General features: G+C 45.1%; 1 protein-coding gene across 2 annotated transcripts in view; it reads left to right on the top strand.

The window, feature by feature from the left end:
* LOC135809067 (centrosomal protein of 290 kDa-like) overlaps positions 1 to 23,598 on the top strand; it is a 41,791-nt gene extending 18,193 nt beyond the window's left edge. For both annotated transcript variants that reach the window (XM_065322328.1, XM_065322327.1), the window contains exons 23-51: positions 217 to 259; positions 739 to 845; positions 1,918 to 2,007; positions 3,138 to 3,266; positions 3,762 to 3,908; positions 4,630 to 4,884; positions 5,517 to 5,628; positions 5,816 to 5,985; positions 6,365 to 6,425; positions 6,911 to 7,141; positions 7,400 to 7,479; positions 7,812 to 7,934; positions 8,380 to 8,493; positions 8,803 to 8,913; positions 9,206 to 9,289; positions 9,915 to 10,103; positions 11,019 to 11,153; positions 13,870 to 13,932; positions 14,201 to 14,392; positions 14,659 to 14,766; positions 15,170 to 15,214; positions 15,492 to 15,646; positions 16,380 to 16,467; positions 16,679 to 16,804; positions 17,271 to 17,336; positions 17,830 to 17,901; positions 19,646 to 19,753; positions 20,683 to 20,802; positions 23,072 to 23,598. In XM_065322328.1, coding sequence (XP_065178400.1) covers positions 217 to 259; positions 739 to 845; positions 1,918 to 2,007; positions 3,138 to 3,266; positions 3,762 to 3,908; positions 4,630 to 4,884; positions 5,517 to 5,628; positions 5,816 to 5,985; positions 6,365 to 6,425; positions 6,911 to 7,141; positions 7,400 to 7,479; positions 7,812 to 7,934; positions 8,380 to 8,493; positions 8,803 to 8,913; positions 9,206 to 9,289; positions 9,915 to 10,103; positions 11,019 to 11,153; positions 13,870 to 13,932; positions 14,201 to 14,392; positions 14,659 to 14,766; positions 15,170 to 15,214; positions 15,492 to 15,646; positions 16,380 to 16,467; positions 16,679 to 16,804; positions 17,271 to 17,336; positions 17,830 to 17,901; positions 19,646 to 19,753; positions 20,683 to 20,802; positions 23,072 to 23,119 — 3,372 coding nt within the window. In that variant the 3' untranslated portion in view covers positions 23,120 to 23,598. The remainder of the gene's footprint in view (positions 1 to 216; positions 260 to 738; positions 846 to 1,917; positions 2,008 to 3,137; positions 3,267 to 3,761; positions 3,909 to 4,629; positions 4,885 to 5,516; positions 5,629 to 5,815; positions 5,986 to 6,364; positions 6,426 to 6,910; positions 7,142 to 7,399; positions 7,480 to 7,811; positions 7,935 to 8,379; positions 8,494 to 8,802; positions 8,914 to 9,205; positions 9,290 to 9,914; positions 10,104 to 11,018; positions 11,154 to 13,869; positions 13,933 to 14,200; positions 14,393 to 14,658; positions 14,767 to 15,169; positions 15,215 to 15,491; positions 15,647 to 16,379; positions 16,468 to 16,678; positions 16,805 to 17,270; positions 17,337 to 17,829; positions 17,902 to 19,645; positions 19,754 to 20,682; positions 20,803 to 23,071) is intronic.
* The last annotated feature ends 358 nt before the right edge of the window (positions 23,599 to 23,956 follow it).

The raw sequence follows: 23,956 nt of genomic DNA on the forward strand, positions 1-23,956 counted from the left end.
GTGTCATTGAACTTTTCAAGAGCAATTGCCATAAGAGAAACTCATCCAATGCACGCAACACTCCATGATAACAGTTACCGGTAAATACTAAACTGCTTCAACTACCCAGATATAAAGAGATTCCATGCTCAGTTCAGAATACCTTCATAATTTTTGCATCTTCATAATCCTATGTGTTGTTGATCTGCTCTTCATATGGCCTGCATGTACATGTAGATTGAGACGCTAGAGTCGGATATTGCCATCCTACGGCAAGCAGGTAAGCTTGGTGCCTATCCTTCCACTCCCGTATTGGAATTTGTTCATGTGGAAATTTCTATGGCAGTGTGTGCTTCTAGTAAGTGTACTTTTCGCTGTAATATACTAGTACTTGTATTTGGTGACTTTGTTCATGTTATAGGTATGTACTGTTGTTTGTTGTTTGTTTGTATTCTTTATTTAGAGTGGGAAGTCCAAAACAGGCCCTGGCCTAATAACAATGGTCCCACTAGTGAGGGAATGCTGTATATCTGTGCATAAGGATCAGTGAGTGTAATAGCAACTAGTAGGGAAAGAAAAAGAGAGAAGAAAAACAACTGTTGGTGGCAGTGTTGGGATTCAAAGCTTATTCTTTAGAGGGATTGAAATGTGCTGTAGTTGAAACCTTTTGACGGTGTGCTTGGAGTACAAATGTGGAAATATTTGGCCATTGCGAACTTACCTGGCCTTTGTGATTGGATCTGTCTGGCTATTTGGTAGGTGCTCAAATCTCCAAACACCATAACACAAAGCTTCCCGAGGAAATTCCTCTGACATCAGCGGAGATTATTGCCAGTTTAAACAAGCAATTGCTGCATACATTACATGTAAGTAGTTAAGACTAAAAAATCATATATTGTTAGTATGTTTGCTAAGTTGAAACTGTCCACCAAGCCAATCATACAAGCGGCTCGTACTTACTGCAAAGAGGAGGAACAAGACAGTTAGAGTCAGTAATCTGTTCTGTAGTGTTCCTGACAATGCATAACGTTTGGCTGTGTGTTTCTGATCTTGGTCGTATTACTTGGATTGTTTCAGTCAATTAATCATCCTTTAGTGGAGTCAGAGCCCACCAGGAGAAGAGTCTTTGAACTGCTTTGCATGAACCTATGACTGTTAAGTTGCCAGTGTTTGCTGTTGCCCAACACTAAGAAAATCTGTGACGAGTTGTGCATTATATTCACCCTGGGGCTGGTGTGATTAGTGAGGTATGCATCTTAGACATACTATAAGGAAGGCACTGATCGGCAAGGGTGTTACACTGCTAAAGAGTGCTCAATGCCCTAAGACACAGCTTTTCGCACAGTTGCCTGATGATCAGGAGTGAAAATGAAACTCTGCCGAGTTGCAACAGAGCTTCCTCTCTGTCTCTGTCTCTCTGTCTCTGTCTCTCTGTCTATGTCAGTCTCTGTCTGTCTGTCTCTCTGTCTGTCTGTTTGTCTGTCTCTCTCTCTCTCTCTCTCTCTCTCTCTCTCTCTCTCTCTCTCTCTCTCTCTCTCTCTCTCTCTCTCTCTCTCGTTCCTCTCTCTCTCTCTACTTTGCAAAAACAACTGTATACTATTGTCTGCCTCATCTTCCGTTAGGGATTCTCTGGTAGAAGTGTAGGATTAACACTGGACACCTATCTAGTTCAATGATGAACCTAGTACAATACAAACTTTCACTTGGAGCTGCTGACAAAGAGTTGTGCACCCATACAAAAGAGGCTTCCTTTCGGCACAGATCTCAGTTAGAAGTTTTGACTTTGACTGTTGAGGCTCCTTATAAATCATTGAGCACACCGTATTGAATGAAATAAGTTTTTGACTTTGAAAGTCCAATTCCTATTTAATTTGTTTAAACATGCGACGAGGATTGAGGATTTTGGTCTCCATTCATCTCTTTCGTTGATGTTGCTAGCAACTGTCAATCCAAGAAGAGCAGCTACGGAAATCGGAGAGGTCACTATCAGCTGTGCAGAGTCAGACAGCCTCCATACTTCATCAGCAGGTATTATAGTATCCTAATAAGCTCTCAATGATAACCTGCCAAATTTGGACTTCCGCCTACATTTTACTTACAAAAGGTTATCCCTTGCAATAGTCCCTGCTGCTGTGCGGCTATGTTCATGTCTGACATTGTGAATAGCATCTCAAACGTCATTATTACAACACAGACTGATACTATTTCTTTCCTCCGCATTGTAGTTAAAATGCCTGGCGTTGAATTGTTAAAAAAAAAGGAAATTATCGTGTCCGTTCCCGAAAGGAACTCTCGACGGCCGCTAGCACCCGGTAAACCTTAGCGGCAGGTGCAGCGCCTAACGGTGAATTGTTAGCCGTAGTGCATTGGTGGAGCTAGACATGCCTGTACTGGTTTCAGTAGACTGAGTATTTGACAAGGGATATGTACTTATATTATAACTCAGTAGACTGAGTGTTTGACATGGGATATGTACTTATATTATAACTCAGTAGACTGAGTGTTTGACATGGGATATGTACTTATATTATAACTCAGTAGACTGAGTGTTTGACAAGGGATATGTACTTATATTATAACTCAGTAGACTGAGTGTTTGACATGGGATATGTACTTATATTATAACTCAGTAGACTGAGTGTTTGACATGGGATATGTACTTATATTATAACTCAGTAGACTGAGTGTTTGACATGGGATATGTACTTATATTGTAACTCTGCCATGCTCTTTGACCTTGACCAAGTATTAGTTAGAAGCTGATAAACTGGCATTAGCAGCTTTCTAATCATGAGTTTAGACGCTCTTTCTTCTGAAACTTGCTGAGTCATTCGTCCCGCTTTGCATCTACGAGCTCGTACATGAGTAGGCACAGGGAGAAAGAAAAAAACACCAGTTCTTTGTTGAAAATCATAACAGTTACTGGGACTGTTCGTCGTCGTGACAGCACCTGCATGCGCTCAACATCATTTGTCCAACTTCATAACTTTCAGAGCTGACATGCTGAGTATGTATTCTGCCGATTGACCTGACAACTATTTGAAAAGTACAGTGCTCGCATCCCCTCTAAAAGCTAGGTAGATTGCTCGGTACTCAGGGTTCTGCTGTGCAGCTAGTTTGTGCTGTTGTCCATGTTGCTTCCTTTGTTGTTTGACCAGGGCCTGCTCTATCAGCAGTACGAATCAGATAAGTCTCTATGGACCTGCAAAGAAGAACAGATCAAGAAGGACAAGGCTCAGCTTGAAGAAAGGCATGTGGCTGACCAGTTGACTATTGCACGTCTTGAGGTACAGCTGGTGTGATGCTCTGTATGCTTCAGGTTATCTCTGCTATTATACTTTTAAAAAACATTACCATGATAGTGTGATGTCATTGTGGAATGATTAGAAAATTGGAGTGGCAATTTCTAGCAAGAAGATTACAGTTGACCTCGTTTATAACGAACTAGCGAATTTCGTGGTATAGCCAACCATTGACCATGTCCCCGTTTAAACCCATACAGAATGACCCTTTGTAGTGAACTGTTTTCGTTTATAACAAACCGTACTGTGTAGTGTCGGTTGATAATCCAGTGCACTCAGACCACTTGACAGTCATGACATATTGCTTATATGGTGTGCGGGCATTTCTATTCAAGAACTTCGGCAATAAAATTAGCTAATTCTCCTGGACAGTGGTATTTCCTATCAGGAGTCAACTGTAGGTGTGTGGAGGGTCCGGTCGGAATGTCTTTTCTCCTCCTGAATACCTACCTTTGCTGGACATTGTTCTCTCTCAAACAGCGCATGGATGAAGCCAGAAAAGACAAGGATGCTAGTGATTCATACCTCTCCGAACTCAGCCAGCGTGTTACAGACATGGAGATCACAGAGAGGAAGCTTAGAAGACAATTGTTGACAGTCATGGAGGATCACTCTCATTTGACCAAAGTATGTTGGAACTATGTGTGCTTTCGAGACGAAGTTGTCCCTCTTTCTGTATGGTAGTGATGCAAAGGTAGCGATTGCCCATAATCAACGCTGTATCATTATTATTATTGGTAGTGTCTGCTGATAAATGGATAGTGTAATTCTCGTTTTCTGAAATGAATGGTGAGCTTTGCAGAGGTAAATAATGATAGTATGACAGCTGGGGCTGCTACTGCAAATTAGATACATGTATGTTAAACATGGATATGGAGTACTCTCCAGTACTATTATGCCAGCAGTACTTACCCGGCCTCCCCGATATCCTACTGTATAAACTCGCTATTTTTTGTGACATACTGTTAGCTGTATAGCAGCCATCTTAACACCTTGGACACCTTGACATGTAGAGGTACTTATATTATAGCAGCCAAACAACTGTGACACAGGAAACATGGCTCTTTATGTGTCCTTTGTAAACTGTAGCAGTGGTGAGGCTTTCCTGCAGCTGCAGCATTCATCGGAAAAATGGTTTCAGAGCAGACCCGCTCTCTTCCCATTCACTTTGCAAACTCGAAATCGTTCCTCAATCAATTATTACGTTTCGGCAAAAAATGCCCTCGTGAGGTATGCAATGGTGTGCAGGTTTCCAAAGGAGCAGTTATATACCAGTACATGCAATTTGTAATGCTATGATGTGCTACATTTGTCAACTGTGCTTCCTTATTGTTTGTTTGCTATCCAGGACTACAACATGCTGAAGAATGATCATTTGTCAATGGAAGCAAAGTGTCAAGAAAGGATAAGCGCCTTGCAGCAGTACCGCATCCTCTCTGAAGCTCGTCTTGGTGCTCTAAGCCAGCGGTTGGAGAACTCCTCGCCGCTGTCGGAACTGACCAAGACTCAGACCAATTTGAATGAGCTCTCTGCTAAGTACCGTGCACTGTTGAACCAACAGGCACAGCACGAGGATCTTCAGGGAACTATAGACGAGTTAAAGGTATCACGCTGTACTGAAATAATGGTGCTAGATTGCTAAACATTGATGCATGCCGCTGAAGTCCCTGGTAGGTTGCTAAACATTGATGCGTGCCACGAAATTGTGTATAATGCCACCAGCATGCTCTACTTCGTCACAAACACCTAATGCTCACCATCTCTTGACCAGTCAGATACCGTCTGGCAAACGTTGGCTCGACACCAGACTTCTGTTGAGGAGAGGGGGCACACCTTCCCTAAAAATCTAACCATATTAGTACATATTTCCTGTTGAATGGTTCATGTATGCGGCCTGAAACAAATTTCTAGTGGAGGGGTGTAAAAGTCGACACCCAATCCTCTCTCTATATTGGTATCGGTTGCTTGTAATTCACTTTTCAAAAGAGAATACACGACAACTAATTGGTGAAGTCTAACTGTTCGAATGCTCCTAGGAAACCCTCTTTCTAAAAGCAACTTGAACCAAACTATGGTCCCAGTCGCGGTACTTGAGTTCCTTGACAGGAATCCTGTATTCCCTGGCCCCTTCTAATGCAATAGACTAGCGATAGACATTTTTAAAATCACACGCATATTTGTTGTGGCATGAGATATATTCATTTTTAGTGTTGCGATGGTATTTTGTGTGCACAGTCTCAGTCATCCAGATATCAAACACAAGTAGAGGAACAAAAGGCCGAGCTGTTACTACTCAAGGAGAGAGCTAGCAAAGCTGAACACTTGTTGAAGACAGCTGGAGCAAGTGGTAATATTCGTGTGTTCAACATGCTGTTTATGCCTTGCCAGAAATTGTAGGTTGTTTTTGCAAACTCAATAGCATTTTCATAAGGCACCCAAGGAACACTGTCAAGCAGCCCTGGTGTTGGTAAACATCCGAGTAAAAACTATTAGGACTGTATTCTTTGTGCCATGTTTGGTTTCATGCTGGCCAGATGAAGGCAAGCATCATCTACGGTCCTCACAACAAGTCTCACTGCTGGAGATGAAGGCGCTCAGTGCAGAACAGAAGGCCGAGCTTGCAAACCAAAAGATGAACCACTTCAAGAGTACAGTAGCACAAGTGGAAGAAAGAAATTTCCAACTAGAAAAGCACTTTGAAGAGGTATGGTTAGCGCATGGTGTGTATGACCAAAAAGATACGGGAAATATTTATTCACAACAGCGTGACAGTTTAGTCCCTCCTTCATTACTCACCCATATACATTTTTTGTATTCCCAGCATCAACGCACTGCCCCGTGGTGCTGTTCTGCGCACACCATACTGGATCATTGTATCAATACATCACCATGCTGTGCTGTTTTAAGCACACGATTATGGATGCGTGCAGCAGTCGTATCAGCTGGAATCAGTTATTGATGGACATTTCTCTCTACCATAATCGGTCCTTCCCAGCTTGCTTGCCTGATTGCTTGTCTGATTGCTTGCCTGATTGCTTGCCTGCTTGCTTGCCTGATTGCTTGCCTGCTTGCTTGTGGTGTAGTTAACAAAGCTCAATATAGAAGCTCAGCAGCAAGAATCAAACATTCGCCAACAACTCAATGGTAATGTACTCTTCGGCATTCTTGTTCATTTTGATCATTTCACCGAGGGACAGGAGATGCTTCTGGTCTGAAGAATTGTGGATTCTCCGTCCTATTTGTTGTGTCTTTCAAGCAATCTGTCACCTTCATGAAGCAAGTGTACAGTTATGAGTGTTCTGGTGGTTCTGTGTTTCCAGTCTCTTGCCACTTATCTTTCAAATGAGCTGTCAAGTCTACCATGAGAAGCAAGGTTCATTGTGGCTGTATTCACATGCCTATTGGAGACTTAGCTGGTGGTCTTGATGGTCAGGCTTTGGCCAGACCATTTTTCAGTCAAGTATTAGGACTTGTGCACATGTTGAGATGGTGAAAGGCACATCAAATGCTGCTACTAGAAACCAATAGCATGCCAATGACTATACTTGTCGTACCATCATGTTCAGGCAACTGCACTAGTTCTGGAGAGTGTTCTATGCATCTGTTGTGTTCATTTTTTGCTTGGTCAGGTTGCATCCCTGCTAGTGAGGCAACTGCTTGTCGAGAACAGATACAGCGGCTGATGGAATCTGAAGCTGCACTGCAAGCCGACGTGACACGGCTGCAGAACGAACTGGGTGTGCTGACACAACATGGAAACACGGTGGAGTTGTGGCAGACTGTGCATCAAGCTGAGATGAATTCTCTTAGAACACAGCTGATTGAAAATACCTCCAGAACGGATGAAAGGACCCTGATCGGTGAGAACAATAAGAAGGGGCCCATTTTGTAGTAACCTTTTGAATCGAAGACGGGTACATGCCATATGAATTGTCACTCCAGGAAACAGCCATGCTTCTGTGAATTTCCCCCAAATGGTAAATACCCATAGAGATTGACTATCATGACACCTGCCTCACGGACATGTGCCAGTTCGCCAAATCAGTAGCTGTTTCTAGGAGCCTTCTGATGTGATCGTGCGCAGCAACACATTCGTAATCTGTGTTTGTGCCGATCAGGAAAACTACACCGTCACATTGTAGCCTTGGAAGTCAGAGAGGCCACAGCTATGCACAAACTGCACCAGGCTTCATCCAAGGTAGGCGCAAGTTAAAATGAGGAATTTCTTAGTACAATCATGCACTACCTTACAGGCTAACCCATTGCTGTACATTGGTGAACCTTCACCCGCGTTGAGTTTTAATGTCATCCAAGGTGTTTTTTCTGGGGTACGCAGTACTACACACATGCATGCACGTGGTGTAATTGGTTTTGACGATGATTGAGTTGTGAATGGTGCATGCATTTATTTCTCTTTCTGTGATGTTCTTGCTGGCTGCAGAATGATTGTGTAGCTGGGAAAGATGACAAGAAGATTTTCGGAGCGTTTTTTTCTTCATAAAGATTGCGTGTTGTTTCTTCTGGTGGTAGGTGACAAACTTGGAGGCATCGCTGGCCAAACTGCAAGAAGAAAGTGATGCAAAGACAGCTAGTCTGCACCAGTGCAAGATGTCAGCCATTAGTAAACAGTGTCAGCTACGCCATACCATACAGGTATATACGAGAACACTATCTTCCGGTATGCCATTTAGCCATGCTGATCTGGACGATTCATTTGCTGGTGGTGCGAAGGACGGTAGGAGAAGTCCAAATTAGCTAAAAAAAAGCAGCGCATTTGCTGGGTTAATGGAAGAACAAGCTTATACCTGGGTACATATTATGCATGTGTGTGTGTGTGTGTGTGTGTGTGTGTGTGCGTGTGTGTGTGTGTGTGTGTGTGTGTGTGTGTGTGTGTGTGTGTGTATGTATGTGTGTGCGTGTGTGTGCGTGTGTGTGTGTGTGTGTGTGTGTGTGTGTGTACATGCATGAAAGTGTGTATGTGTGTTTGTGTGTGCATGGAAAAGAGAGTGTGTGGGTGTGGTGTGTATGTGCGTGCGTGCATGTACGCATATCTATGCATGTGTATGCATGCCTATGCATGTCCCTTGGTCCTGTGCAGATGCTGCGACGTCAGTACTCCGGCTGTGTAACTCTAGCCCAGCAAGAACAGTACACTACAATGTTAAGACATGCCCGTGCTGCACGCTGCGATGCTGAGAAGAAGTTGAAGGAAGTAAGTTACATGTAACATGAACAGTCGTCGATTTAGTCCAAACTCCTCCGCGTGTGCTCTCTGCTGCTAACCTGCGGCTTACCAGTATCTAGTATCTACCATGTGTGCCAGACCACTACTAATCTATCAGCACAAACCTCACTTGCTCCACCAGCGGTGGGGGGGGGGGGGGCTTCCGGGCAGATAAAGAAGAGGTCGAATAGTCGAGTATTAGCTACCGGGGCATCGGGTCGACGAAGTTGCACTCTGCCGCCCTATATATTTAACAATGTTAGCTCTTCATTGTGCTCCCTACTGTTTGTGGTAAAGGCTGTTGATCAGCAAGTAGCAGTGGATGATCAGCTTGCTGAGCTGCAGATACGACTAGCTAGTGTTCAGGAACTGCTAGGATCCCTACAAGATGGCACACATGCATCCAAGGTAAGCTGCTTTCTGGATCTGCACATGCACCAGGGGATTGCACTGATGCCCTTTTGGATTTGATGTTGTGCACGTACCCTGTGAATAATTCTGTACCGTGCCCCTCCATTGCCATTGAAGTTGTAATCATGGTACTGGCCTCTTATGCAGCAACCACCTGATGAAAGGTCCACTATGCCATAGCAGCTGCATGGACACATTCTAGAGGCTTGTGTTGACTGTGCTGTACAGTAGTAAATAGTAAATTACTAGTAATACGTGTACCATGTCGACTGTGTTTCACTATTTCCAGATTGTGCTATGGCATGGTAAGATGGAAGAAGTTCGACTGGAGAACTTGCGTCAGCTGCGTCTTGTTGACAAAATGAAGGCAGAGGTAAATACATCCGATTTGAACTCTTCCTGTCATTAGTTATCAAAAGTGGACAGCTTCACCGGCCAACTTTGGGCAACTTGATTGTGCTAGGAACCCATTCGTTACCATGGAGAGCCCAGCTCTTTTCTCCTCTCTCCTTTCGTAACTCACTGTGCACTGCACATTGATGTGTGGTTCTTGGCGTGTAGCACTGAGAAGAAAAGTGGAGAGAGAAAGCAACAGGGAAATCATGGTGCATGGAACCCGAACTCTGAAGTGCCAAAATCGCCCTATCAGGTGGAGGATTTTGTTGATGTTTTGGAACATCTCCCTACCCCCTACCCCCCGCCCCGCCCCCCCCCCCCCCCTCCCGGCCAGAATGGAAAACCTCCCTACTCGGCACAGATTTTGCGGCAAGTATGCTAACTATGCATGTGCATTGGTGCAATCATGTGTTCTTGTGACCAGCACTCTGTTCCTATGCATGGTTAAACGTGCTTACATGGGATGCCCATGTTTACCCACACATGTTGACGGCAGTCGACCTTCCTACTGGCAGCCCTGTGAGAAGGGAGATCTCCCTACCATAGACGAATTGAATTTGGCAACTCAGGAAACTGGTCGCTATGTGTGTGCACTTTTGCAGATCAAGTCTCTGCAGCTATCCAATGATCATCATGAAGAGGTTGCATTGCAAGCCGAAGAATCCCTTGTAAAGGAGCAACAGCAGCATGAAACTGAGCTTATGTCTTGGGAGAGAAGAGAAGCCGAATTGGAAGACGCCATTCATAAACTCCAGGTTTCTCAGGAACGAATGCTAGAGTCTGCCAATGAGGTAAGGTTTGTATTGCATGAGGGTTTCAAGTGGGCATTGCTATAATTGTATGGAGACATCTCGACAACATTGGACCATATCAAACGTTTTGTAGAAAAATACCTTGTGATACTTTCCCGGACCCCATAAACATATTCCTATCATTTTACTCCGAGTTGAAGGTTTTTAAATGATTATAGATATTATTCATTAGTTTGAGGGAGTTGGACACGGTAAAAGTCTGAAGAAAAAATGACTCTCGCCACCAGGACTGCAACCAGGGACCCTCGCTGATGGCCAGCGATACTCTACCACTAAGCTATGGTGTAGTCGTCCTCTAAGAAGCGACCATTCAACCTTTTCTCCAGCCTTCGAAACTCACGCTTCCTGTGAGTCCACACAGGCGGGTGGGACGCAGCCCTCACTGGAACCCACATACCTCACGTACAAACTAGCATGTGAGGTGCTCCAATACATAAAATATTTAGCTCGGATAATGAGCCAGTAATAAATGTAAGATAGAAGAAGAAATCACATGGAAACGAGTTATGAAGCAACTATCCACGACTGTAACCAGATGATAAGCAGTTAGAACGTCGATAACAGGGCACAAAACTGACAGGCTGCTGAGACTTTCAGATATTCAACGACCTGAGACCTAGCTCTAACACATCTCCAGTGCGCAAACCAACTGCCTTCCAACTAGGAAGGTTCATTGTTGGGTAGGACTAGGTCTCAGATCGTTGAATGTCTCAGCAGCCTGTCAGTTTTGTGCCCTGTTATCGCACTTTCTGACTGCTTATTATCTTGTTACAGTCGTGGATAGTTGCTTCATAACTCGTTCCCTTGTGTTTTCTTCTTCTATCTTACATAAAAATTTAATATTCCTTTGACTTTTAGTCGTCCAATGTTTGTTTCTTTCTTTTGCTACTACAGCTGGGAAGTTCGCAACGTCTTGTACCAGACCCATCACAACCTGTTGCAACACAATTAGAACAGGCTGTTGGTCGTCTCAAGCACCAAGCGCTGCGATGTGCCAGATTGCAGGACCACTGTGATGCTTTGGAAAAGGTAATGTACAACCAGGGGCATCGGAAGGTAATTTAGTGTGGTACGGTCAGCCATCTGAAGTACAATTTACTCGTGGGTGAGGGGTGGCTGAGCCGAAAAGTTTGGAAATTTAGAGCCCAAATCAGTGCATTTTATTGATTGAATTAACAGGGTACTTGGGGCAAATAGTGGTACGGTCAATACCGTAGTGACCGTACCGTGTCCGACGCTCCTGACAACTGATCTACAGTGTACGCCCAGCATCGTATTGATCATAGCAATCGAAAGCAAGCTGCGAAAAGGTTACATGCACTAGTTACTTATAAAGTAAAACAAAATGACGAGAAATTCATTGCTGCTGCATGTACCCCATCTACCTTGTTTAATGTGCTTCGAATGTGGAAGCATGGAGCAGCTTCATTGAGCTGCTTCTAATTGTTGGTTTGGAGTTCGGAACCTTGATGATGTCGAATCTGGTAGAAAAAGTGCTTGAACTCAGTGTTTGGACCTCCTGTCTATTGTGGATGTCCTTTTTTTTTTTTTTTTTTTTTTTTTTTATTGGGAACACAGCCCTACAAAGAGACATGTGGAGACAAACACAAGACAAGACACAGGGGATGTAGGGACGACGTGCCGATGTACAGGGAGCAACTCGACCGACCAGGGGTCTCGGCGTTAGCGTTGCAACCTGGCATCGAAAAAAAGGGGGGGTTGCATGGTCAGGTAGCAAAAATAACAATTTGGTGCGAGAAAGGGGCGCTAGTATTGCACCAAATAATATAAATTAATACGTGTAATGACTAAACCAGAAGGGAAAATGAAGAAAGAGGACAATAATCATAACAAGCAAGTAGTAGTAGAGAGGTAAATACTAAATGGGTCTCAAATCTCAATATCATCGTCACAGGTACTGTGTGGACCACAGCCATCTCTTTCGGATTAGATCCTTACATACGTTGACCTTGAAGGTTTGGAGGCGTCTTGAATGAGGCTCGTGAAGCAGGAGGTCCGCAGGCAGGTTGTTCCAGGGTGTGATGGCGAAGAAGGGGAAGGATCGCAGGAGGTAGTCAGGGGCTGTGCGAGGGGGTGTCCACTTCAGCTGAAAGGCATGGTGCGTCTGACGTGTTTGCCGTGTGCACATGCTAGCTACGGCAGGGGGCTTGGTTGGTGGCAGCATGGCCTTTACCTGGGGAGGCCCTGGAATGTAGTGCAGCTTGAACAAGTATGACAGGGCTGCCACCATCCGACGAAGCTGAAGACTTTGGAGGATGGTTCCAGGTCCCAGGAAATGCAGGGCACGTTGCTGAACCTTGTCCAGCTGGGCCATGTTAGTTGCGGCTGCGCTCGACCAGGCCAGTGGGGCATATTCAAGTAGGGGTCGCACGAATCCCTTGTAGACCGTCACTCGACCATGGTCGTCCAGGATGGGTGCTGCCTTTCGTAGGAAACCCAGCCTTTGGGAGGCGCGCAGTGCAACACTGCGAGTGTGCGCTCTGTAGGAGAGAGTGGGGTCGAGCATGACTCCCAGCAGCTTCAGGTCCTGTCCAGTAGTGTAGCCAGGATCATCAATCGGGGGGGGTTTCAACAATTTTCCCACAGGACCTCATGTGTTCAGCCCTTTCATGGTCCAAGCATGCCATATTTCGATTCGCAAGATCCTCAGCTTTTTCATTGGCTGGAGCGGGGACCCAAAGCACCCTACTCAATGTGTGCTTAAAACCTAGAACATCCCACTGGCTATGTGCCTGCTGTCTATTGTGGATTTCCTGTCTACTGAGGATTTCCTGTCTACTGAGGATTTCCTGTCTACTGAGGATTTCCTGTCTATGTGGATCTCCTGTCCATTTGGATTTCCTGTCTATGTGGATCTTCTGTCCATCTGGATTTCCTGTCTATGTGGATCTCCTGTCCATCTGGATTTCCTCTCTATTGTGGTTCTTCAGTCTGTTGTGGATCTCCTACCTATTGTTGATCTCCTGTCCCTGTGAATCTCCTGTCTATTGTGAATCTCCTGTCTATTGTGAATCTCCTGTCTATTGTGAATCTCCTGTCTATTGTGAATCTCCTGTCTATTGTGAATCTCCTGTCTATTGTGAATCTACTGTCTATTGTGAATCTCCTGTCTATTGTGAATCTCCTGTCTATTGTGGATCTCCTGTCTATTGTGGATCTCCGGTCTATTGTGAACCTCCTGTCTATTGCGTATCTGCTGTCTATTGTAGATCTCCCGTCTATTGTGAATCTGCGATCTATTGTGGATACCCTGTCTATTGTGGATCTCCTGTCTATCGTGGATCTTTTGTTTATTGTGGATTTCCTCAATTTTCCTGTCTATGTGGATCTCCTGTCTATTGTGAATCTCCTGTTTATTGTGGATCTCCTCTCTATCGTGGATCTCCTGTCTATCGTGGGTCTGCTGTCTATTGTAGATCTCCCGTGTATTGAGGATATCCTGTCTATTGTGGATCTGCTGTGTATTGTAGATATACATTAGTTTGAGGGAAAGATACAAATTGGAAAGTCCAAAGTTGTATTGTAGATATCCCTTTTGTGAATCTTCTGTCTATTGTGAATTTCCTGTCTATTGTTGATCTGCTGTCTATTGGGGATGTCATGTTCTTTTGTGGATTTTTTATGTTTTGTGGATTCATGTCTATTGCTGATCTCTTGGCTATGGTAGTTGCTGATCTCCTGCATGCCCATTTTGGTTCTTCTGTTGGTTTTGTGGTACTTATAGGATAAACGAAGCCTTGATGACCAAAGATGTCAACTTGAGCAACAACTCATCCGAAAAGAAAAGGTTAGTGTGCCCCAAACCAGATTCATACACGACTTCATGCTGGTTGATGAGGCCTGTGAATGTCAAAACAGCTAACTACGGAGTTTCTATGTATCTGAGACTGAAAGAGATAAATTATCCAGCAAGAGATCATGTCAATCCTGAAGATGGCTATTGAAAGAAACTTCTTTTCGCCATTGAGTTTTCAAAAGGGGAAGTTATCGGACAATCTGGTTTGACCCATTGATGATATTCATAGGATTCTGTCGTGATGTACTGCTGTCTGTAGGTGGAGACTGAACTTCGCATTCGTCTCACTGGGCATCCCAGTGATGTGGAGACCACTGAAGACACAGTGTCCACGCGTGAGAAAGAAGCAATCAAGAAAGCACAGCGCATGATCGAGTCGTTGAAAGAGCAGCTACAACAGAAGGAAAATGTTCTACTGAAGTACCAATCAAGACTTGTTCAAGTTCAAGAGGTGAACTAGAGTGGATCAGTCTCTCTCCCTCCCCCCCCCCCCCCTCTCTCTTCCTCATCTCCCGCTACCCGATTTCAGTAGTTGTAGCATATGATACTTGTGCTGCAGCAGCCCTGGCTTGAACTACTAATATAATATTATTATTTTAACTAGGAGATGATGTAATTTAAGTACAGTCTGTACTAGTTGTCGTGTGACACTGAGTGTGCAAGGATATTGGTTGTTACCTGGGATGTTCTTATTTCCTGGTTTTGCTTTGCTGAAAGGAGTGTGCAGCTACTACTGATGAGCAGAAAGAGCAGATTGCCTTGTTGTCACGCAAGGTGAAATCTGGCAGTGATGATGTTTTCCAAAAGCTGAGGCAAGCAGCTGTGGTAAGTCGATATACATGCAAAACATTAATGAGAATCTGGTACCAAGATCTATGTGTTGAAGACTCTAAACAATATGGATCATAAGATGTGGAATGTCGGGGACAGGTTTATCTGGGAGGGGAGGGGGGGGGGGGGGGCTAACTTGTACACATGGATTATTGAAGCCGTCTCTGTGAACAGTGTATTTGCTGAACCTGTTCTGGGAGAGTATTCTAATCCACTCCAGGCCAGTGAACATTGCCTTTGTCTGTCTCTTATATTATTCTGCTTTTCTACATTTTCTTCTTATATCTGTACTTGTATACCCTTTGATCAAACCAAACCAAAAAGGTGTTGATAAATTTGTCAACTCTTGATAATACTGAATTGTTACCATTATGCTCTTTCTGTTTGATTCTTCCAGGAATCAACAAGAGTTGCTGACCCTCCTCTTCCAACCCAGAAACAGGTAACATGGGCCCAGTAGCAGTAGCTATTGAAGCTTTTTGACACTGACTTGCTCTGGGAATGATTGTTGTGGGGATAATGTGTATGTGTTCAGATGTACCTCTGAGATATGCTTAAGTGTACTGTATCCACGACTCCGTCTTCAATGCTTCAATGCAGATATTTTTATTTCTTGGAGAACATGCCAATTGTGCCGCCAAGAATTTTGATGTGCACACGTCTATTTAAAGTAGTATTGTTCGTATCCTGCTTTCCTGCTTCATCCATTCACCTTACAGCTGGATCGTTTGAGGGAGCTTGAGGATATTGTGTCGGAACAGGACAAGACAATAGCAGCATTACTCGCTAGATGTGATAAAGAGAAGCAAAGGCACGGGGAAGCAGAGGCATCATGGACGTTGTCCCTGAGGAACCTCAAGCAGCAAATGGAAAGGTGCTTGCTATTTTGAGCCTAGCATGATCACCTTGCCATTCACCAGATGCTGATCAAGCCCTTTTCTAAACTGGCTTTTGATCAAGCCCTTTTCTAAACTGGCTTTTGATCAAGCCCTTTTCTAAACTGGCTTTTGATCAAGCCCTTTTCTAAACTGGTTTTGTCTATGTGTATAGTACTGGTGTATGTACACACTTAGTTACAGGTCGATTCATGGTCTGAATGCGTGAACAGTGGGTTAAGTGTACTGAGCTAACACAGCAGGTCGACTGACACTTGGCCTGATGCCGTGGTGATATACAATTAAACTGACCAAAGCCACAACTACAGGACATGACCTGGACAGTCAAATCAAATAACATGGTATTGGTCTGTGTTGCTGGCACCCAGTATGCATGGGTTGGCCCAAGATACCCAGAGAACAATACTTCGATATCATCAGTTTGAGCCCTAAGTGGGAGATCATGTAGTCCCATTCCAGTCGTCCTTGGGGTAAAGTTATGTGTGCATACTAACATATGGCAGCACTGGTCTGGGAAGCCTGGGGGTCAGTAGGAATGGCAGTGTGTGGCGTAGTCAACAGATCCTGTGGAACTTCCCAGCCCGGTATCATCGAAACGCAATTTGTTTTTTTGGGTACTAAGGTATAGTGGCATCTCTTTACATGCTACAACTTCCTGAGTGACTGAACTGTTGCTGCACTTTTCCTGTTTGTTCATTTGTGTGCGAGTAGTCAACTGGATAGTATCCGTGAGGACTACCAACGAACAGAACATGCTCGGAAGGCAGTGTCTGAGGAGCTCTCTGCTGTTCAAGAACAGGTAATTGGCAAGAGAGAATACTGTCTTGTAGAAGCATTAGCATTCCTAATGTGGTGCAGAATACGGAATCATAATGGTCGATGAAAATGTCCTAGTAAAGTTTGGCCTTTCTTCTCAATACCTGGTTATAATAATTATATTCTCGTGACTGTTGAGATGATTTGTTACAGAGCAACACTGATGCTATTCACAATGTTCTTCTTTTACGCAGCTGGAAGTGACGAGAGCCGAGCTGCTAGCTGCTCAAGAGGCAGCCCAGCACGCACCTAACAGAACAATGAAAGTTCTCGTGGAGAAGTTAAAACAGCAGCTGGCTGCGAAAGAGCAACAGCATCAAGTAAGTACTGGCGTACTGTCGTGAGTGACAATGCATATTGCATAACCTTGCATCCCTTGTTTCAGAACTAACACAGCCACCCAGTGTTGATGACTCTATTAACAGTGAGGCATACAAGGCACCTCCAATATGGCACTGAGCAGTTTTGTAGGCAATGTTGGCAGGGTTCTAGCCAAAGTGTGTGGGGGGGGGGGGGGGAGGTAGCGCCCCTGCTCTGATGCTCCCCACTCTGATAACGAACCATGTTCCGGGGTTCTCCATGCGCCCACACGTTGCATTTTGTGTGACAAGGCAATAGTGAAACATGAAAAAATGTGTGAACTGTTTGTTTCCCCTGCCCCCCCCCCCCTCCCGCGCCCCTACGATTTTTCCTGGCTAGAACCCTAGCCAAGTTTCCATAATTATTTCATGTGTATTTTTGGTTGTTATACCCGCATGCTTTCTATCGTCCACATTTCCTTTGAAGGCGCTGACGCAAGCACTCGCTCAGCTAAGGTCTGATTTCACGAACATGGCGGAACAGCAGATCCAGGTAACTTACTGCTAGTTGTACTTCAAATAGTAGTACTAATCTTTTCCCGTAGTAGTTGATACTGCATGCTATTGGCAGTATCACGGCGATGCAGATGTACATGGCAAGGAAAATTGATGGAAATTTGCCATCGCACCTTGGATGTCTTTGCGTATTGATTGTTTGAGCAATGCTTATGACCAGTGTTTGTGGGTAGGGAAGCACTCCCAGCCACAGCACTCACCATATCTAACAAGATGCAAGTACCTATCCATAAAGTGACGACAATCCACTATGTGTCAGTAGAGTCGCAGGTACGAATCACGGTTCTGCATCCAAGCCACTGCCTTCATTTCACTGGATGACGCCGGTAAAAATAAAGCCGCCATCGTCTTTTTGATGTGGTAATACACTACATATTACCAAGAGTCTAATGGCGTATTTTCAAACCGCAATTTACCTTGAGGTGATGCGATATTGCATTTTCACTGGATGTTTTCCAATTTCTTTTCAGGACAAAATGGCAAGTTCGAAGGAGGAGTTGAATATCCAAAAGCTGATCAATGACCAGACTGCAAAGCTAAAGGTATAGCTGCATGTCGCATGACCCTCTCAGTTACGTCTGTGTGCACGATCTTCCTCTCTCTACATACTGCTGTGTATCATAGACATCACATGCCCGCACGCTCTGCGCATGCGCAGATTTCCCGTGCGCACAACAGAGCTTGCTGTCTTTCCAGTTTCCTTGCCTGTAGCCAGCTTTCAAATTCGAACCCACCCTCCTCATCCCATTTCTTACTCTTACACTATACTCCACATATTCTGAAACACACGGATGTGGGCACTCCTCCATAACTGGCCTATCGTGCACTGCAGGGCCAGGAGATTGGAGCGGACGACTTCACCGGTCCGAGTACGAGGATCCCGAAATTCTCTATACGCCGTGAGGCATATAGTGAGAACAGTTTTGTTTAGACAAGCTGACGCGAAGTCGGGGTGATGTGTAACGCATGTCAAAGGGCTGTCAATGCTAACAGCTGCAGCGCTCTCTCGACAGCGAAGGTAATCGACTGCCCTCTGCATCACCCCACATTTCTGGCAGGAACACCAATTGTTATTTCCTTGTCGACCAGTGAAGTCGTCCGCTCCATTTTCCTGGCCCTCATCAGGCTGCGCTTCTACCAGGGGCACCTCAGGGGGTCCTTCAGGTTCCTTAGAGTATGTCCGCAGTTGTGAAGCTTGGGAATGTCGACCAAACATCGTTCTTCATCACCAGAAAATTCAAACAACTAAGATCTTCAAATGCAGAGAATTCGAATACTAATCACACGTGACGTCATCAAAACCATCAAAAGAGGAGACAAACTTGGCCCTCCCTGGCTTCATATATCGACTTTTTGGGTCTAGTTTTCGCGATGCCCCATTCCTTGGGGGCCATATAAGTCCCCCATGAAGAGAACACACCACTGAAAAAATTCCCGGAGTGCCCCTTTAAACTCGCATGGATCATAAACCGCTCCTGCTCAACGCAGGCCGGCCCACTTGGTCATATACAGCTCCTGCCCTTGGTAGGCCGACCACACAATTCGTCACCGCTCACTCAATTGAGGCCAGCTACTCTGCCCAGCATTCCCATTACTCCGAACTCACTCTCTTGTCTCTTTTTAAAGGAGATTGTAGAAAGCAGTTGGGTGGGCACACCCATTCCCAAAGTACTGCAAAGGACCGAACCGATTCTTAAATGAAACCATAAAGGACATTGATCTAGTATCACACTCATTTATAACTGATCGGTTTCCAGTTTGAAGTAAACACACAATTGATACGAGTGCAAATTGTGCTTGTAATAGATGTAAACTGGTCAAAATTCGTTCGAGAGAGGATGCACTAGGTATGCGGAGCAGTGCAACTAAACACTGAGGAACGCCATACTCTGTGCTCTCACTTGATTGGATCATGTGGATTCCACTAGATCCAATGTATTGCCTGACCATGACCATGTCTTTGTTGGTCTAAATCCAACTGCCTGGATTCACTTTCCTGTCACAGATCAACAGCAATTCCCTGCTTTGTAAGCGCCGTGAAATGAGGGCGAGTTACTCAGCCAATGAGCTGGTTATTATGAAATCACTGCTAAGAAAAGATCATGATTGTTTCACTCGTAATCGGAAGTGCAGTCAACTTCATGGGTAGTTTGATTGCAGGGGATTGTTTTCGTATTCAGTAAAACATCTCCTCTTCAGCGGTAGCATTCCCAACAAGTATCATAATTCAGAGCTGCTGCTCTAATATACAGTTTTGCGTTGTTGATGACTGCTTTCTGCTGGCAGACACACATCGATGACCTGCAAGCCAAACTAGATCATCTATCATCCCAAAGTGAGAAACACTCTAAGCAAGAACTCCTATTCAAAGAGAAGATTGCAGCACTGCAGGAAGTATGTCATTGTGATAGTTACACGTTGCTTAATCCCCCCCCCCCTCTCCATCTCTCTCTCTCTCTGTCTCTCTCTCTATCTGTCTCTCTCTCTCTCTCCCCTCTCTCTCTCTCTCTCTCTCTCTCTCTCTCTCTCTCTCTCTCTCTCTCTCTCTCTCTCTCTCTCTTTCCTCAACCTTTTTTCCATCTTGATGTGCAGAGAATATAGCAAAAAGGATGTTAGTTTGCAGTTCACTGTTGGAGAGCGTTTCAGGTAGAATAGGATCAGTTGGGTCATGGTGTGTAATGTTCAGTCCGTCCCATGAACGTGTAACGCGCACAAACCCTGCAAGAGGGTTAGACTGTATTGTGTTTGTTGCACACGACAACAAAAGCAGTAGCAGCACCACCACCACCATTCCCGCCGCCGCCACCGCCTACGCCGCCGACGGCGATGGCTACAGCGGCGATGGTGATGACGACAACAATAACAAACACCAAAAAGAAGACAGCAGAACCTAATTTGTACCGTATATGGTAACGAGATGGCCCTGGGGTGATCTTGCATGCATGGAATGTGAAGCTAAGCAAAGCGACGCATCCGTAATTTTCACTATCGTAGCCATCTTAGCTATCTTCACTATCTTAGCCATTCTACACTATCTGCCTTCACTGATGAGAGTATATACTCGAAACAGTTGTATGAAGGAATTTTTTTATCAACGGATGTGTCGCTTCGCTGATGCTGTGCTGTGGCAACATTTCGAGGTCGGCTGGAGAGCACAGTTGGGGTGTAGTGGTGGATGAAAGATCTGAAGGATTACTGCTTTTGGCCTAAAAATTGTAATTATTGGGATGTCATGGCCTGGTACTTTGCTACTTCCTGCTACTAAGCATTCACTTTGCCAACTTCCATATCCATTGACTGATTTTACTTGTTTCCTTGACCAGACCCTGCACCAGAAAGAGATTGCCCTTGGCCGACAAGACAAGTCTTTGCAGAGCCTGAGAAAGGAGAAGGAGCGATGGCTAGGAAGAGAGAAGGAATTGCTCAGTTCGCAAGCAAGCAAGGTAATTATATTGCTACAATTACCGGGTGTTAGCGGCCGTCGTGAGTTTCCTTCGGGAACGGACACGATAATTAACTTTTTATTCCCGTAGCTATGCAGAAGACGTCTGGCGCTAGCCAGGGTCCACACAGCTTTAATTTGGTATTTGTTTGTTTGTGTGTTTGTTTGTTTGTGTCACGCCTGGCGCTATCCCGTATCTGACGGCAAAAAATCATAGGGATGTTATAATTTTTTCAATTCTCCTATTTTTTCAGGCATATCCTGGGATTCGAACCCGCACTATCGCCCTACATGCATTCCCCCCTACACTTCGCATTCATACCCATTCTTCCAAGTTGCTTCACGTTATGATCTTGCGTTTGAAAGCCCTATTTGAATATTGCGGGCAGCTGTATGTGGCCAGCTGTGTTTGATGGTACGGTACGGGAGACGGTGTCGTATTACCCTCGATCGTACCTGTCCCGTACCTATCCCTACCGTACCGTACCATCAAAGACGGCTGGCCACAATGCATATTCAAATAGGGCTTTAAAATGCAAGATCATAATGTGAAGCAACTTGGAAGAATTAGTATGTATGCGAAGTGTATCGGGGGATGCATGCAGGGCGCGATAGTGCGGGTTCGAATCCCAGGTTATGTCTTTAAAAAAAAGGAATTTTTTAAAGAATTTATAACATCCCTATGCTTTTTTTTGTCTAGGTCATCAAGGCAAAAAAGCATAGCGTAGGGCCCTGAGCTTCCAAGCTCTCTCGTTTAATGTACAAGGTGTGTGTGTTACTCTGTTGAATTTCAAGGTCTTTTATTCTCCAGCACACAAATCTGTTGATCCCCGAGCTCCAGCACACACATAATTTATGTGGGGCACGTAGATTCAACATTTTGCCCCAGGTTTGAAAATCTACGATGATCGGACCGGAAAGAGTCTTTGGGCACGTAACCGAAGAACTGGAAGTTGCAATGAATACTGTCCGTGTACTCAACAATGGTATACATCCCAGGGAACGCTAGAATGAGAAGAATTGTGTGGAGCAGGGCTGTAGCACTGCCATTTCAGGTACTCCGGCCAAATGGGATACTTGACCGGAAGTGAACATGATTTTGCATGGATTGGATCGGTCAACGTTTTCGAAATAGGGACAGGCCATGGGTGTACTGGCCTGACCGGCAGCTATGACCCTGTGTAGACCGGGTGCTATGGCCCCCTGTGTAGTCCGGGTGCTATGGCCCTGTGTAGTCCGGGTGCTATGGCCCTATGTAGTCCAGGTGCTATGGCCCATGTGTAGTCCGGGTGCTATGGCCTTGTGTAGGGGGAGCAATGGGCAGGGGAGAACGACAACAGACTACACGACTGACACTGAGGAGGAGGGAAACTAGCACACTACCACGCCTCCCATGCATGAAGGTTTCGGAATAGTGGCTATCAGCAGATGGCAGGCTAGATTGCCACTGTCAATTGAAAGATGTACACCTAATCCTAATGTTATGTACCTGCTAATAATTCTCTTTGGCAACCGCAGGACAATCGTCTTTACTATGTTTGTGTATGTGTACGAGGCCTGCACAACAATTCTGGATGTGTAATCCGACACTTCTAGACTACGTATCATATCTGGCAGACTGTAGTTCCATTTTTCATGACATTGTGTTTTTTGTTCTGTGTGTGTATATGTATGTGTGTGTGTATGTACTGTCGTGGACATGGAAATCCGGTCGCACGTCTAGCGGCCACAGGGCGCTGGCCATGCAGCCGTAGCATGTATGCGCTGCTAGCTGCTGGTCGCATAGGCGCTAGGCCAGGATCCACATGATTGTGCACTGCATGCAACGATTTACGTTCTGTACGCGCTGAGGGCGCCGGCCCCGGTCAATCGACTGGATTTCCATGTCCGCGACAGTATATGTGTGTATGTGTGTGTGTGTATGTATGTATGTGTATGTGCGTGCGTGTGCGCGTGCGTGTGTGTGTGCGTGTGCGCATGTACATGGTACATGGTGTGTGTGTGTGTGTGTGTGTGTGTGTGTGTGTGTGTGTGTGTGTGTGTGTGTGTGTGTGTGTGTGTGTGTGTGTGTGTGTGTGCGCATGCATGCGTGCACCCATATGCATGCATGTGCATGTATATAAACACGAGGATATGTGTATGTGTGTGTGTGTGTGTGTGTGTGTGTGTGTGTGTGTGTGTGTGTGTATGTGTGTGTGCATGCCCGTGTGTGTGCGTGCTGGTACCATATGTATGTGTGACTTATGTGGTGTGTGGTGTATGCATTCTAGCCTGTAAGAAGACCAGATGCAAGCTCTTCAAGAAGGTCCAGAAACTGACAACATACATTGACGATGTTGATCCTTTCAAACAATACTCACGTATGATGCTATGCTGCACCATACTGATGCAGTCCCATTCAGTTCCAGTATTCATAGCCACCCGCACAACTATCAGTTTACACTTGATTGTCAATCAGAAGGGCAAGCTGGCAACAGTGGCAACAACCATGCAGAGCTTGTCCTCATGATACATCAAGTTTTTCAGTCCGCCTGAGGTCTGCTCCCGTTTATGCTGCTGTCTGTCTGTCACTCTCTGAGCTCACTAAGCGTCACAGTGTTGTTCGACAAGTGTGTCGAATACTGATGCCTATGGTCCTAGGCTAGGGTACGTTCGGTTTCAACTGTCCCGTTCTAATGCCTGCACTTTTCATGGCATAACTTACTTGTTGCTGCACCTTGAACTTGAGTCCAATGAGCTGATTTTCTCACTGACCAAGCCTGTGTATTTTATTGACCTCATACCCAGCCTCACAGAATACCGGGTGCCGCATTGTGTGGGTACCCAACTGATTGGATGATATGATCCAACCTTGGTCAAAATCGGCCCACTACACAGTTGTCTCTCCACTGTGGCTCACATGGCCCAGCCTGAACGAGCGGCGACATATTTTTGCTATGTTGTTGGTTGTTGTGACTCGACGGTTCGCGGTTTTAGAGCGAATATGCTAGCGTAGGCAGCAGTTACTGCCAAGACAAAACTTCACAACAACTGACTTTGCACAACTTCCCATGGACCATTGACTGATGATTGTTCCCTCAGTTTAGTCATTGAATTTTCGGGAACTTCGGTTCAATGCTTGTGTAAGGTAACCTTGCTTTTCTAAGCACTTCCTC

Source organism: Sycon ciliatum, chromosome 2, assembly GCF_964019385.1.
Source record: "Sycon ciliatum chromosome 2, ocSycCili1.1, whole genome shotgun sequence".
In the NCBI taxonomy this organism is placed as follows: Eukaryota; Metazoa; Porifera; class Calcarea; order Leucosolenida; family Sycettidae; genus Sycon; species Sycon ciliatum.